At 39.1% G+C, this 17218-nt stretch overlaps 1 protein-coding gene across 1 annotated transcript in view; it reads left to right on the top strand.

The window, feature by feature from the left end:
• The window catches only part of AGO3 (argonaute RISC catalytic component 3), a 136032-nt gene extending 120694 nt beyond the window's left edge, over positions 1–15338 (top strand). Inside the window, exons 15-19 of the mRNA XM_066269661.1 lie at positions 5380–5574; positions 5916–6050; positions 10152–10253; positions 14134–14333; positions 14868–15338. Coding sequence (XP_066125758.1) covers positions 5380–5574; positions 5916–6050; positions 10152–10253; positions 14134–14333; positions 14868–14976 — 741 coding nt within the window. The 3' untranslated portion in view covers positions 14977–15338. The remainder of the gene's footprint in view (positions 1–5379; positions 5575–5915; positions 6051–10151; positions 10254–14133; positions 14334–14867) is intronic.
• The last annotated feature ends 1880 nt before the right edge of the window (positions 15339–17218 follow it).

Below are 17218 nucleotides of genomic sequence, written 5' to 3'. Positions count from 1 at the left end.
AATTAATTATGTCACTTTGTATTTTTATAGTTATGCATGAATTGTTGAATTTCAAGTGTCCTAGAGATGGTAGTGAGCTGTATTTGTGAGAGAGAGAGACCAGATGAGAAGCATCACTGTAGTTGCGACACTTTTAGTTCATTGATTGCTTCCTCGTACATGCCTTGACCAGGGGGCTCCAGCTGAGCCAGTGAACCCTTGCTCAAGCCAGTGACCCTGGGCTCAAGCCAGTGACCTTAGACTCAAGCCGTGACCTTTGGCCTTAAGCCAGCAACCATGGGATCATGTCAGTGATCCTACACTCAAGCCTGTAACCCTGAGCTCAACCCAGTGAGCCTGTGCTCAAGCCAGGGACATGGGGGTTTTGGGTTTCAAACTGGGTCCTCAGCATCTCAGGTCGACACTTTACTGCTCTACCACTGGTCAGGCCCATTTGATATTCTTCAACATGTTCTTATAAAAAACAAAATGATAGTCCCTGGCCGGATAGCTCAGTTGGTTGGAGCATCATCTTGACATGATGAGATTGTAGGTTTCATCCCCAGTCAGGGCACACACAAAAATAAATTGGAGATGGCATGAGTAAGTGGAACAGCAAATCGGTATTTCTCTCTCTCTCTCTTCTTTCCTCTCTTGGAACAATGAATAAAAAGAATTTAAAAATAAATTATTGATGATAAAAGGAATTCAAAAGACTTACTTCGGATTTGGTATTTTGGGGGTTTTTTCCAAGAAAGTCTAAACATATTAGAATTCTTTTGAAGCATCAACCTGGAACATTGAGGTCACCAGTTCAAAACCTTGGGCTTGCCTGATCAAGGCACATATAGGAGTTGATACTTCCTGCTTCTTCCCCCTCTTCTCTCTCTTTCTTTTTCTCTTTCTCTCCCTCTCCTTCCTCCTAAAATGAAAATTAAAATCTTTTTAATTAAAAAAAATTCTTTTGGACTTCTGGGTAGTCATTGTCCTTTCCTATTAAATTATAATATTTCTACTAAATATTCACTTTTATGTTTATTAGAGATCTTAGAAATAATATTAATTTATTTTTGCCTTATGGCTTCTTTTCCCAAGAACTTAAAGACTATTATAAGAAACAAATGTTATGTAATAAATGCCTTGATAGTGATGTAAATTAAAATTTAGGTTGCATGGAATACTACTCAGCCATAAGAAATAATGACATAGTATCATTTACAACAACATGGATGGACCTTGATAACATTATATTGAGTGAAATAAGTAAGTCAGAACTGTATGATTCCATACATAAATGGAACACAAAATTGAGACTCATGGACATAGATAAAAGTGCAGTGGTTACCAGGGGAAGGGATGGGGTGGGGGGAGGGGCTTGAAGAGAAACAAAATCTAGGGTGACAGAGGATGATTTGACTTTGGGTGATGGGTATACAGCATAATTGACTGTCCAAATGATGTGGAGATGTTTTCTCTAAATCTATGTATTCTGGTTGACCAATGTCACCCTGTTAAATTTAATTGTCTAAATCGGGTAGTCAACCTTTTTATACCAACCGCCCACTTTTGTATCTCTGTTAGTAGTAAAATTTTCTAACCGCCCACCAGTTCCACAGTAATGGTGATTTATAAAGTAGGGAAGTAACTATACTTTATAAAATTTATAAAGCAGAGTTACAGCAAGTTAAAGCATATAAGTACTTTATGTTGGATTTTCACTAAGTTTGGCAGAATAAATCTTTATAAAACAACTTACTATAGTTAAATCTATCTTTTTATTTATACTTTGGTTGCTCCGCTACTGCCCACCATGAAAGCTGGAACACCCACTAGTGGACGGTAGGGACCAAGTTTACTACCACTGGTCTAAATTTAAAAAAAAAATTTTAGATTGCTAAAACATGGTTTATTTGGAGAATGTTAAGAAATGCAGGGAGGCCCTGGCCGGTTGGCTCAGGGGTAGAGCGTCGGCTTGGCGTGCAGAAGTCCCGGGTTCAATTCCCGGCCAGGGCACACAGGAGAAGCACCCATCTGCTTTTCCATCCCTCCCCCTCTCCTTCCTCTCTGTCTCTCTCTTCCCCTCCTGCAGCCGAGGCTCCATTGGAGCAAAGATGGCCCGGGCACTGGGGATGGCTCCTTGGCCTCTGCCCCAGGTGCTAGAGTGGCTCTGGTCGCAACAGAGTGACGCCCCAGAGGGGCAGAGCATCGCCCCCTGGTGGGCAGAACGTCGCCCCCTGGTGGGCGTGCCGGGTGGATCCCGGTCAGGCGCATGCGGGAGTCTGTCTGACTGTCTCTCCCGGTTTCCAGCTTCAGAAAAATACAAAAAAAAAAAAAAAAAGAAATACAGGGAATTGAAATGTAGTATAGAAGAATGTGAGGCCAGTAAGCTTTTGTTAGGTTTTCTGTGCCATTGGAAGAGTGTGGATTTATTTTTTAGTAGTGAGATACCATTCAGGGTAAAGGTGATCAGAGATTGTTTTGGTTTTTTTGTTCTTATAGAACATAAAGAACAAGCATATACAACCTCATATATATAAATAAGTAGGTAAGTTCTAGCTCACTTTTGTAAAAGAAAATCTTGATTATTTTCTAATCCATGGCAAAAGAGAAATGTGGGAATTTCTAAATTTTTGTTTCAAATGAGTAAGACACTTAAGTTTCCAGAGGAAGTTAAATGTACTTTTTAATACTGTATGTATGTGTTTATAAGTGAGGAATAATTATAACATTTCAGATGTACAACATAATGACTCGATATTTGTATATATTGAGAAATAATTACCACAATAAATCTAGTTAACATCTATCACCATGCATAGTTAAAAAAAATATTTTTCTTGTGATGAGAACATTTAAGATTTACACTCATGGCCGTGCCCAGCTGGGTCAGTGGATAAAGCATTGGCCCAGCATGCTAGAGGTCATTGGTTTGACCCCCAGTCAAGGCATGTATGAGAAGCAATCAACGAGTACACAACTAAATGGAACAACTAAGGGAAACAATAAGTTGATGCTTCTCTCTCCCTCTGTCTCTCTCTGTCTCCTCTCTCCTTTCCTATCTCTCTCATTCCTTTTGCTCCCTCCCTCTTTCTCTCAAATCAGTGTAAAAATTAAAAATTATGTACTCTCTTAGCAACTCCAAATATGCAGTGTATAGTATTATTAACTGTAGTCACCAAGGTGTACAGTACCTCCCCATGATTTACTTATTTTATAACTGAAAATTTGTATGTATCTTTTGACCCCCTTCACCCATTTTACCCACCACCCACTACCTGCCTCTGGCAGCTACCAATCTATTCTCTGTATCTGTGAGCTTGGTTGCTTTTGGTTTGGTTTGGTTTCATTTCATTTTGTTTAAAATCCAAACATGAGATTGTATGACTTATTTTACTTAACATAATGCCCTCAAGGTCCATTCATGTTATTGAAATGGATGAATGAAACCTTGCCATTTGCAATAACACGGATGGACCTTGAGGGTGTTATACTAAACGAAATAAGAGAAAAATAAATATCATATGATATCACTTATATGTGGAATCTTAAAAAACAAAGAACAAATGAACAAACAAGAAAACAAACTCATCGATAGAGAACGGATTGGTCTTTACCAGAGGTAAGGTGGTTGAGGGGAGGAAAATGGGTGAGGGGAATCAATTGTATGGTGATGGAACTAGACTTATAATGGTAACCACTATGTAGTATGTACATATATTAAATTATGTTGTACACTTGGAATATATATCTATAATGTTATATATCAGTTTTATCAAATAAAAAATTTTTTATTCCATTGCATATATATGCCATACTTTCTTTAGTCATCCATCTATGAACATTTATGTTTCCATGTCCTGGCTAGTGTCAGTAATGCTGCATTGAACATTGGGTGCACTGCAGAGTTGCTTTTTTTTTAGAGAGAGAGAGAGAGGAGAAGCATCAACTCATAGTTGTAGCACTTTATTCATTGATTGCTTCTCATACATGCCTTGACCAGGGACTTTCAACTGAGTGACCCCTTGCTCAAGCCAGCAACCTTGGGCTTAAGCCAGCAACCTTAGGCTTCAAGCCAGTGACCATGGGATCGTGTTGATGATGCCACACTCAAGCCAGATGAGCACGTGCTCAAGCCAGCGACTTCAGGGTTTCAAATCTGGTACCTCAGCATCCCATCTCAACACTCGATCCACTGCACTACCACTGGTCAGACTAGAGTTCCATTTTTGAAGCATGACTTTGGTATAAATATTATACTACCCAGAAAGAAAGAGATACTGGAGGCAGAGTTACTAGTTGGTTCTCAGCCTAGTCTCTGATCAGAATGATGTTTAGACATTAAAGATCATGCTTCAGTAGGTCTATAAGTGACTACAGTCAAAGTGAACATACAAGTTCATACTTCAAAGTTCCCTTTGCTCCAAACTTCTACCAATACCTATATTAAGATACAAAAGCGCCTGACCAGGTGGTGGCGCAGTGGATAGAGCGGAGGACTGGTATGCCGAGGACCCAGGTTTGAGACCCCAAGGTCGCCAGTTTGAGCGCAGGCTCATCTGGTTTGAGCAAAGCTCACCAGCTTGGAACCAAGGTCACTGGCTTGAGCAAGGGATAACTCGGTCTGCTGAAGGTCCGTGGTCAAGGCACATATGAGAAAGCAATCAATGAACAACTAAGGTGTCACAACGAAAAATTGATGATTGATGCTTCTCATCTCTCTCCATTCCTGTCTGTCCCTATCTATCCTTCTCTCTGACTCTTACTCTGTAAAAAAAAAAAAAAAAAGATACAAAAGTGAAAATTAGGATAGTTACTTTCAAAACCAGGATTAGCTTCTCTAAGGACTAGATAGAAAACACAAATACAACTTAGTAAGACATGACTATGGATTTAGGACTTCTGGTCTAGGACATGGCAATAAGAGTGTTAAAATTCCTTTAAAATTTATGAAGTATAATGGTTCTAAGATGATGCTAACGCCTTGAGTATGCCTTCTTTGGGTGGTTTGCTAAAGTATAAAAGATATTAAGAGAAATCAAGGGTTTGAATGGGTTTTCATTTTTTACTTATTATTTTCCGTTATTCTCTTTATGTACATCTTTATGTCTCTTTTTTTTCCCCTCCTTACATTAAGGCTACCAGCAACATCTAAAAATTAGAATTTCTTATAGGGAAATGATTTTTGACCCTGTACAGGGTCTTTTATTTTGTTCTTCACTGGGAATGATCTATTTTTGATTACTCTCCAAATGAACAATGGTAAATAGTAAGGTTATGGTGAATACAAATTGAAATAAAATTCATGTACTTTCTTTTCAAAATTTTGTTATTGCATTAAATTCATATTTATGCAGTTTTGATTGTCTTTTTCTTTTTTTTTTTTTTACCTTTCCAACTTAGGTTGTAGGTAGTATGGATGCCCACCCAAGCAGATACTGTGCTACAGTAAGAGTTCAGAGACCCCGACAGGAGATCATCCAGGACTTGGCCTCCATGGTCCGAGAACTTCTGATTCAATTTTATAAGTCAACGCGGTTCAAACCTACTCGTATCATCTTTTATCGTGATGGTGTTTCAGAGGGACAGTTTAGGCAGGTTGGTTTCCTGGGATCTCATCATAATATGGTTAAATCAGATACTGTGTTTATAGTATGGTGTCTAGTTCTGAAGTTAGGAGCCTTAATTAAATTGAGAATTCCTAAAGTTAAAATTTGATGCTTTCTTAGATTTCCCTTTTAAAGTGTTTACTATGGATGTGTAAGCCTGGATTGCTGAGACCATGCTCTGATAATAGTTAAGATGAAATAAAGAGGTATATTTAGCTGTCAAGTGATGAGATTAAGAAATACTGAGATTAAATAATTATCTGACTTTGATGTGTGTATGTGTAAGAGAATAGTTGACTATGTGAAATCTTTCCAATTCATCTTCTCTAGGTATTATATTATGAACTACTAGCAATTCGAGAAGCCTGCATCAGTTTGGAGAAAGACTATCAACCTGGAATAACCTACATTGTAGTTCAGAAGAGACATCACACTCGATTATTTTGTGCTGATAGGACAGAAAGGGTAATCTTTCATCTGTTGTAATACTAGCACAAGCCAAGCTTATCTAACATAGTTTGTAGAGCACTTAAACAAAGGTTCTCCACCAACAGTAGAGTTTTAGTATATAGTAGCAGGTTTCAACAAAGCAGATTATGAGTATAGAAGTATCAAAATAGGTTTTCTTTTATTAAATGGAAGGCAGGGAGGAAGAGAGATAGATTCCCTCATGTGCCCCAACCAGGATCCACCCAGGAAGCCCCCTATGGGGTGATGCTCTGCCCATCTGGGGCCATTGCTCTATTGCTCAGCAACCAAGCTATTTTAGCACCTAAGGCAAAGCTATGGAGCCATCCTCAGTGCCTGGGGCCAACTTGCTCCAACCAAGCCATGCCTGCTGATTTGGGAGAGAGAAGGGGAGGGATGGAAAAGCAGGTAGTCGCTTCTCCTGTGTGCCCTAACTGGGAATTGAACCTGGGACTTCCACATGCCAAGCCAACGCTCTACCACTGAGCCAACCGGCCAGGACCTCAAAATAGATTTTTAACTTTCTAAAATTTTTAGTAACATTCCAGATGTCCGGAATCCCAGTAATGCTTTTTTATTGTTGTGAAGAAACTCATAGTTTTTTGTTTATTTGTTTTTAAGTGAGAGAGGGACAGAGGAACAGGAAGGAAGAGAGATAAGAAGCATCAATTCTTCATTGGGGCACCTTAGTTGTTCATTGATTGCTTTCTCATATGTGCCTTGACTGGGAGCTCCAGCCGAGCCAATGACCCTAGGGTCATGTCTGTAATCCCACGCTCAAGCTGGTGAGCCCACACTTAAGCTGGTTGGTGAGCCCGCACTCAAACCAGCAACCTCAGGGTTTTGAATCTGGGTCCTTGGCATCCCAGGCTGATGCTCTATCCACTGTGCTACTGCCCGCTCAGGCAGAAATTCATAGTTTTAATTTTTCTTTCTATTCATATTTTTCTTAAATATTTAAGAGAAAAAAGGTATATTCTCTTTTTTAACTATCTTGTAAAAATTAGCTTTTTTAAAAGCTAGAGACTTTCTAGAGTGATTAGTGAAAATTCTTACAAACTAACTTTTAAACAATGCTTCCTTAAAAATTCACAGTTATTTTCTAGATTTTATAATATGAATATGTATTTTTAAAATTAAGAAGGTGAACGAGGTATAAATACCTAAGGGGGGAATATGTCTTCTTGTCCATGTACAACAGGGGTAGTCAACCTTTTATACCTACTGCCCACTTTTGTGTCTCTGTTAGTAGTGAAATTTTCCAACCACCCACTGGTTCCACAGTAATGGTGATTTATAATGTAGGGAAATAACTTTACTTTATAAAATTTATAAAGCAGAGTTACAGCAAGTTAAAGCATATAATAATAATTACTGACCAATTATTTTATGTAAGATTTTCACTAAGTTTGGTAGAATAAATCTTTATAAAATAACTTACTATAGTTAAATCTATCTTTTTATTTATACTTTGGTTGCTCCGCTACCGCCCACAATGAGAGCTGGAACGCCCACTAGTGGGCGGTAGGGACCAGGTTGACTACCACTGGTGTACAACATAAACAAGTAGCAGTCTTACTATCATTTCCAGTGCTCTGCCCCCATCCTACTAATCTTGGAGCAGAGAAATCTGAGGATTGCAAATGTCTGTGTCCCTTTGGGAAAATGGTTCAATGGAAAAGACTGAGAGACAGAGGAATTTGTCTTTTCCTTGGTGTGTATTTGGTCTTTGGTTACTGTCTTTGATCTTTGGGCCTATTTGGGGTATTGAGAGAATTGAATAAAATATATAATGCACTTAGAACAGTGCTTGGCACATACTAAGTACTCAGTGAAGGTTAGCTAGTATCATGTGGTGGTAATAATAGAGAAAGAAATAATAACAGTCAGAATTGTTTGAGGTATTTTTTATAAACTGAACTCATTTGCTCTTTATAAACAACACTATGAAGTACTTAATTTTATTGTCCCCATTTTCCACAGGCAGAAACTGTGTCACATGGCAGTTAAATAACCTCCCTTTGTTACAAAGCTGGTAATTGGTAGAGCTATGAATCAAATCTGCAATCTCACTACAGAGTACTCTTAATCACTGTGGGATACCACCTCTGTAATAGCAGTAGTAACCATTTTATTATGGCAGGTTGTTAAAGGCCTTGCCTCAAATTGCTAGGTATATTTCTATACCTAGAAAATCAAAAGTTTCTTCAAAAGTAGGATTAGGAAAACTTAAGTTCGATTTAGTGATTACTAGCATCTGATGTGTAGTCATGCCAAGTCCTTTTTTTTTTTTTTTTTTTTTGTATTTTTCCTAAGTGAAAAGCAGGGGAGGGGCAGCAGACAGACTCCCCGCATGCGCCCTACCCGGGATCCACCCAGCATGCCCATCAGGGGGCCCCTCTGGGGCATTGCTCTGCTGCAACCAGAGCCATTCTAGTGCCAGAGGCCACGGAGCCATCCTCAGCGCCCAGGCCAACTTTGCTCCCATGGAGCTTTGACTGCAGGAGGGGAAGAGAGAGACAGAGAGGAAGGAGAGGGGGGAAGGGTGGAGAAGCAGATGGGTGCCTCTCCTGTGTGCCCTGGCCGTCCACATGCCAGGCTGACGCTCTACCACTGAGCCAACTGACCAGGGCCAGTCCTCCATTTGTTTGATTCTCTTTCAGCTTTGTTCTAAGTACTACTGGTAATAATAAATTAGAGGTCATTATAAATGGAGAAACAGGCACCACGAAGTAAAATACCATGCCTTAGATCGCACACCTGAAAACTGGTAGAACCAAGGCATTCTGCTACCTCTCTGAATAGAGTAAAACTTTTTATATGTATCAATTAGATTTATGTATTGAATCAGCATAATTTAGTGGGTAATGCACTGTATTCTTTGTGCTTGATGAAAGCTAGCTGATTGGCCCACACACCTGTAATTCAGGCCATTACCTGACAGCAGTCTCTCACATGGCAGAAATCATGTTAGTTAATAATTTTAAATGTATTAGGGATAAGGAGGTAGAGGTGAGTATTTATGTTTCTTAAAGTGTTTTATTTGGGAGCCTTTCATTATTTTGAACAATTCCACTTACATATGTACTCACAGAAAATAATGATGTCTGTTTCCTTACAAGATGTCCAAACTGCTAATATAAAATAAAAGAAACAGGACCTTTACAATCATTTCTGGGTTTGACTGCCAGTTCTGCCCTTTATTGTATGCTAGTGGGCAAATTATTTTATATTGCTGAGCATTATTTTTCCCAAACAAATGGGAATAATGCCTGACTTGCAGAATTATCAGGATTAGAAATAATGTATGTACAGTAACTGATATATATAAGTGGTCAACAGGCCCTGGCCAGTTGGCTCAGTAGTGTCGGCCCAGTGTATGGACATCCCGGGTTCGATTCTCAGTCAGGCTGCACAGGAGAAGTGACCATCTTCTTCTCTCCCTCTCCCCCTCCTGCAGCCAGTGGCTCGATAGGTTCAAGCGTCAGCTGAGGATGAAGATTCCATTGGTCAGAACCCAACAGCCTCAAGTGCTAAGAATAGCTCAGTTGATTTGAGCATTGGCCCCACACAGGTGTTGCCAAGTGGATCTCGGTCAGGGAACCGTGGGAGTCGGTCTCACTATCTCCCCTCCTCTCACTTAAAAAGAAAATTGATCAACAGATGGTGACTATTGTTGTTATTGTCAGCATATATATAATATAGTATTCTCCAAGGAAAATGCTGATTTTCCTAAATTATACATTCAAGAGTACCTGCTATGCACAAGTGTCATAAAGTAGAGTACTTAAAGTAACTTGAAAAAAAAATTTTAAGTCTTCCACCCAACCTGGGATCAACTACAAGCTAAGCATATAGTAGAGACTAATAACTGTTGTTTATCATCTCTCACTTTCAGCATCATATAAGAATAGGAGCCAGGACTAGAACACGATCTGCTCTTAATGCCCACTTAAGTAATATTTCATGCTGAAAGTAGTGAATTGTGGAATCTGCATATATATATATATTTTTTTAATATATATATTTTTAAAAGTGCTTTCAGACACATTTTTTACATTTGTCTTGTTTGTTTAAATTTTGACCAAACAAATCCAGGTTGGAAGAAGTGGCAATATCCCAGCTGGAACAACAGTTGATACAGACATTACACACCCATATGAGTTTGATTTTTACCTCTGTAGCCATGCTGGAATACAGGTAAGCCTACACTTTGGGTGAAATGTTTTAATTCAGTGACTTCTATTAATATGTTGGGGGTTTTTTAATCTCAGAAAAAGGAGAAAGAAATACTGTTCTCTACACTACAAATTGTTTCCACATAAAATCAGATGAAACTTTCAGTAAATAATTTCTTCCCCTTTAAGAGGAACCTACTTCTATTTAATTCAGTGCTTAAACTTCCCCAGCAGCAGAGACTGAATCTCTATTCCTAGGATGTCTGAGAGAATGTAGCCCAGAACTTTTAGGCTGCTTGCTGTTGATTAAAATTAAAATTTTGGGAAGATGTACAGCTTACTGTACAGCTCGGTGTTAAAGCTCTATTTGTGTACATTTCACAGTAACCCCAGTTTCACTCTCACAGCTGTAACATTATTGTCCTACTCATTTATCTGTGTTCTTAGAGCTGCCTTTCTTTACAATCAGTGCTGTACATTGTCATGGGAGGGTGGTTAAAAACAAGTTTAAAAAGACCTTCTAGAGGTAAAACCTGTATTATTGGAGTACATATTTAAACCTAGTGCTTCCCCTCTGTGTATCCGAAGGAACACTGCTGCGATGATTTACTAATAAGTACCACAGAGGAGCGAAAAAAATTATCTGTTCGAATAAATTTTGGAAAAATTATCCGTTTGAATAAATTTTGGAAATGCTGGTTAAACAAGAGAGTTTTTTTCCTTTAAAACTTTGGGATACCCCTAGCGTGCGGAGGACCCGGGTTCGATTCCCGGCCAGGGCACACAGGAGAAGCGCCCATTTGCTTCTCCACCCCTCCGCCGCGCTTTCCTCTCTGTCTCTCTCTTCCCCTCCCGCAGCCAAGGCTCCATTGGAGCAAAGATGGCCCGGGCGCTGGAGATGGCTCTGTGGCCTCTACCTCAGGCGCTAGAGTGGCTCTGGTCGCAACATGGCGACGCCCAGGATGGGCAGAGCATCGCCCCCTGGTGGGCAGAGCGTCGCCCCTGGTGGGCGTGCCGGGTGGATCCCGGTCGAGCGCATGCAGGAGTCTGTCTGACTGTCTCTCCCCGTTTCCAGCTTCAGAAAAATGAAAAAAAAAAAAATAATAAAACTGGGATACCACTTTGATAATGCAAATGAATCTTCAAGACAGGAATATTTCTTAATGTATTTAACCACAGACTTGAATTCTTTTTAAAGCCCAGTTTCTGATGGTTTAATTTAATTTTTTTTTTTTTTTTGTATTTTTTTCTGAAGCTGGAAATGGGGAGAGACAGTCAGACAGACTCCTGCATGCACCCGACCGGGATCCACCCGGCACGCCCACCAGGGGGCCACGCTCTGCCCACCAGGGGGCGATGCTCTGCCCCCCCCCCCCCCGGGGCGTCGCTCTGTTGCAACCAGAGCCACTCTAGCGCCTGGGGCAGAGACCAAGGAGCCATCCCCAGCGCCTGGGCCATCTTTGCTCCAATGGAGCCTCGGCTGCAGGAGGGGAAGAGAGAGACAGAGAGGAAGGAGAGGGGGAGGGGTGGAGAAGCAGATGGGTGCTTCTCCCATGTGCCCTGGCCGGGAATCCAACCCGGGACTTCTGCTCGCCAGGCCGACACTCTACCACTGAGCCAAACGGCCAGAGCCTGATGGCTTTATTTATGTATCACCTGTCTCATCTCTGGAATGTGTGCCTTATTCATTGCTGTGTGCCTGGTATACAGTACACGGCATAGTGTGTGCTTCGTAAATATTGAATGTGTGTGAATGTACAATACATAGGCAATTTTATAAACATATAATTTGGGGGAGATAAATTTGATAATGAATTTTATCCCCAAAATCTTCCACAGTGTCTGACAAGCAAATGTCTGTTAAAGTACGAACTAATCTTCATTTATTCCTTTGCCACTGCCATTTCCTTATTTCATACCTCCATCACCTCACACCAGAATTAATGCAACATCTTCCTAACTGCTCCCTTTGCCTTCAGTCTCTTCCTATTTCTGATCATCCTCCACATTATTGTTGGTGTTACTTTTATAAAACCCCAATCTTCACACCTAAAATACTCACCTATAAAAAAATGCTGCGCCACTTTCCCTGCCACCTATAGGGAAACATCCAGATTCCTAAGCATGTCATTCAGTCTGATTCCAAATTTTCTTTTTAACTTAATCCTTTTCCCCTCGTGTATCATATTCTGTTCATACTGGTCTATTAGCCATTCCCCAAATACACCATGAAATGTTACACCCCCTGTGCTTTTGTTAAGTTGGTTCATTCTCTCTGGTGTCTCCTCACCCTGACCTCCCCAAAAAAGGCCATATCTCTTTCATTCCCCAGTTGGCGAAGAAGCATGGCTTACTTATACAATTGCTTCCCTTTATATTCTCATAGGAATAGGACGAAGTGCCAGTGATATTAAAGCCATTTATTAGTTGTTTTATAATTGTAGATGCGCTGTCTCCTCTCGTCCTCCACAAATTATGTTTTCCAAAGAAAAGAAATCTTTGACTTTTTCTCAGTGCATAGTACCTAACAGTAACTAATAAATAAGAGCTCAAATAAATATTCTGGTGTTTTTATTATAGTAAAATATACATAGCATACAACTTAGCATTTTAACCACTTTTAAGTGTACAATTCCATCACATTAAGTACATTTACATTTTTATGCAGCCATACCACCATCTGTCTTAAGAATTTTTTTCCTCTTCCCTTGACACTGTGTCTTCATTAAACACTGACTTCCTACTCCCCCCCTTTCCCCAGCCCCACCATTCCACTCTCTAGCTTTATGAATCTGACTATTCCAGGTACCTTATATCAGTGAATCATGTAACATTTGTCTTTATGTAACTGGTTTATTTCATTTAGCACAATGTCATCATCAAGGTTCATCCATATTGTAGTATGTGTCAGACTTTTCTTCTTTTGGGGAGCTGAGTAATATTTCATTGTATATACCACATATTGTTCATCCATTCATCTATCAATGGACACTTAGGTTGCTTCCACCATTTGGCTTATTGTGAATAATGCTGCTTTGAACATAGGTGTGCAAATATTTGTTCTGGTTCCTGCTTTCACTTGTTTTTTGTTCTGTTATTTTTAGTATCCATAATAACAGAGAGCTACCATGTAGTCAATAGAGCTTTAAAATAATCTGTATTTTATTCATCACTGCAGCAACCACATACACCAGGAAACTGGTAGAAGATAGAGGCTAAGGCATTGGGGGGAGTCAAGGATCAGAGCTGGGTAACAATGCTGCAGCCTTCGCAGGTCTGTGGCTCATGGGTTGGGGGACCCTACCCTTGCTGTGCCTGGTCCCGCAGAGCTCTGCTCTGGCACGGAGGTTCAGCCATGGGGCCACCAAGCCGATCTTGGGGAGTTAGAAGGAGAGATGACTTCAAGGTGGTTTTGACTTAGGGCTGCTTATCATGTGTAGGGGCCCTCAGGTCCATGAAGACATCCTGGCCTGGAGGCAAGAGGCTGGGAAGGGAGTGAGGTATGCAGGAGGAGGTCCCAGTGGGTACCCCCACATTTTGGATGCGCAGGATCACAATACCCCTCCAATGACTCCTGTATCTTCTGGTCACTACAGTGCAGGTATTACCAGGAGATATGCACCTGAGGGCAGAGGTGGGGGAAGGTTCTCCAGAACACTGGGTCTACTCTCCTGGGGCCCCTGACTGCTCCCAGCTGGTCCGGCCTTTTCTCCTTGGTTCCTGTGGCCTCAGGGTCACTTCTTTTGAATGTATACCCAGAAACAACCAAATGTTTTTTAATCGATTAAATTAGAATATGTTTTACTAATGAAAAAAGGTGGCTTTTTATATAACTTAGCCTGTGCCGGATATTTATTTAGAAGTTTAGAAATCAATAGAATATGCCATTGCCTTTTCTATAGGGTACCAGCCGTCCTTCACACTATCATGTTTTATGGGATGATAACTGCTTTACTGCAGATGAACTTCAGCTGCTGACTTACCAGCTCTGCCACACTTACGTGCGCTGTACACGATCAGTTTCTATACCTGCACCAGCGTATTATGCTCACCTGGTGGCATTCAGAGCCAGATATCATCTCGTAGACAAAGAACATGACAGGTAATATAAAAGCATAACAAATTCAGATATTTACCCAAATTCACCTATGGCCTACATGTTAGGATTTTCTTGGGAAATTTCTTTGTTTTCATGTCAGTGTGTGACTCTCTGTTTGCCATAAAGAACTGCCATTTAGAATTTAAGTTCCATGAGCTATGAAAAGCAGTGACAGTCAGAACTGACTGAGCTGAGAGTTCCCATTAAAACGTGCAGTCTGGGCTTATGAGTCTCAGGATGATACAGTGATTTACTTGCTTTACCAAATTAACTCAAGGAAAGTGTTATTGATAATAAAATTGATATATAACAACAAATTATAGGATGTCTTGGATTTGCTTCTAAATAATTTGGGGCAGGTGAGAGAAGTAAAATTGGCCTTGAGTTCATTATTGGAGCTGGGTGATTGACATGTAAGAGATCATTATACCAGCCTGTGTTTAAAAATATTTTTGAAATTTTCTACAACAAATATTTTACAGAATTATTCTATCAGAATAGGGTTTGTTTGTGTGTTCATTGCCAATTCTCTTACAGTGCTGAAGGAAGTCATGTTTCAGGACAGAGCAATGGGCGAGACCCACAAGCTCTTGCCAAGGCTGTACAGATTCACCAGGATACCTTACGCACAATGTACTTTGCTTAAAAAGTCTGAAAATATTCTCTGAGAGGAAGAACTGAAAGATGAAACAACGTACAGCGTATGTTTCGAGTGGAGTCAGTTGACTGAAGATGCCTCCAGCCATACAGAAACCAACACTGTGGGGACCAGGGTCTGATTTTTATGTTGATGCAAGGAAGATTGTTTACTTCATCAAGGAACACAGCACCATTATGCAATATGAAACCAGCCAACTGCTTTTTTGTGCGGTCTCCTGTAGGAAGTATCGCCATTATTTTGTTTTCACTTTCTTGTAGTCTAACCCTTTTAATGCCTTTACCTCAAGTTGCTTGGCAGCACAACTATCTTTGCAAAAAAAAAAGGTAAAGAAAAGATAACTGATGGTGTTAAAAAAACACACGTACATGAATAATCAGTGATTGTTCACAATTATGTGCAAAAAAACTAATGTGTATTCGTATACTCATATAAAAAGTATATATGTATACTTTAAGTATATATGTATACTTCATGTGCATATATATCTAGATTTATATTGATAATAGATATATATGTTGTTTGTATATTTTTTCTTTGTACATATTTTATAGTTCATTCCATTGGGAAATTGCTTTCCCTTTTATTACCCTCTCACCACCACTGTTATTTCTCGCTCTACCTCCCTTGCCTCATCACCTACATTTTTTTCCCTTAATGCTACCAATGACATTCAAATGTTCATGTAACTGGTTCATTTGAACATGAAGCATGGCAAACTAAACTTTTATTTTTATTGCACACCCAACTCCTGTCTCTTGTCTCACACACAATTCTGAGTCCTCAACTCTTAATATTGCTCTCTTCAGAAGCAAAATTATGTGTGTGTGTGTGTGTGTGTATGTTTTTGTGAGTCTGTTTGCCCCTCCTGCTCTAAACTTACACTTGTCATTTGTGCAATGTATACATAAGCAGTAGCAACCTAAACTTTTTTTCTTCAGTAAGTCTGTTAAAGCTGCTATAAACATGAAAGCTTGTCAGAAGTTATAACTCTATGAGTGATACGTATTCTAAAGCCTTCTGTTTCTATGGGTTATATGTGGAAATCCCTTAAAGGTTTTATAATGGGTAAATGTTTTCAATGATTGAAACACTGTAGGGTTGAGGCCTCTGAAATTGGATGGAGAGAAAGAAGAGGTTGTTGAGGTTTTTAAAAAAATTATTTTTCTTTTGCTAGTTTACTTGCTGCCTCTCACACCTTAATGTGATTTTCATATATATATTTTATATATATTTATGTGTATATATAAACATATATGTATGTATTTTGACGTATATAGCTTCCTTTGCTTTTATATTTATTAGAGTAGTGCTTTACATAGTCATAGAACTGTATTGGCAACATTGTTTATAGAAATATAATCATATTTGTTTTCAGAACTGACAAGTTGTTTATGATATCTTTTAGTACAGTAAGTGATTGTAAAGGAAAGCTGTGTCTGTTTGACATCTTTACCATGGTTAGTGGGGAAAAAACAGGCACCTCCATGATTTTAAAAGAGCAAAGTAAGGTAGCCTTAATTTCAGAAGGAAAGTTTTGTAATTTTCGAGTTGAAAGCATATCTTTAAAAGTCATAATGAAAATGAAGGAAATTAATATCCTAAATAACTCTGACCTTGAATATTAAAAATAAAATTGAACTTTAAGAAATGATCATGAATAGATTAAGATTTAGAAGATATTTAAATTCTTTGAAAATTAATCATATTTATTAAAGAATTATATTGATTAGATGCCCGTTTTCATTTACTAAAATGAATCACGGAAATGTGATATTTTAAAAATATTTTTTGCTAATTTATCACCAGTGTAACTTTCCTTTTAAAATTAGGGTTACACTTATAATGGAAGTTAAGACTTTAATTATTTTAAATGAGTTAAATCACTGAATTAAATGTGGGGAAAAGTTTTAAAAAACTTTCATTTTATTGATTTCACTTTAAGATATTAAAAAGTATATACAGAGCTGTCAAAACCAAGTTCACCAGTAACATTGGATTCAGGGGAGCTTTGCACTTTGTAATTCATGAAAATTGCATTTTAATTTTTTTTTTTTTTTTTTTGCACTGGTTCAGAGTATAAATATTACAGATTGTCTCCAGTGGGCATTGTTGTTAATCTTTCAAAATTCCATCTGTTCATGAAAATGAATAGTTCAGTAGTTTCTCTCTTACCTGTAATCCATTCATTGCCAATTTACTGTATTTTGAGCCTAAAATCTGAGCCCAT

Source organism: Saccopteryx bilineata, chromosome 3 (assembly GCF_036850765.1).
Source record: "Saccopteryx bilineata isolate mSacBil1 chromosome 3, mSacBil1_pri_phased_curated, whole genome shotgun sequence".
NCBI lineage: Eukaryota > Metazoa > Chordata > Mammalia > Chiroptera > Emballonuridae > Saccopteryx > Saccopteryx bilineata.
The sequence above is the reverse complement of the archived record's forward strand: the minus strand, read 5'-3'. Positions and strand labels throughout refer to the sequence as shown.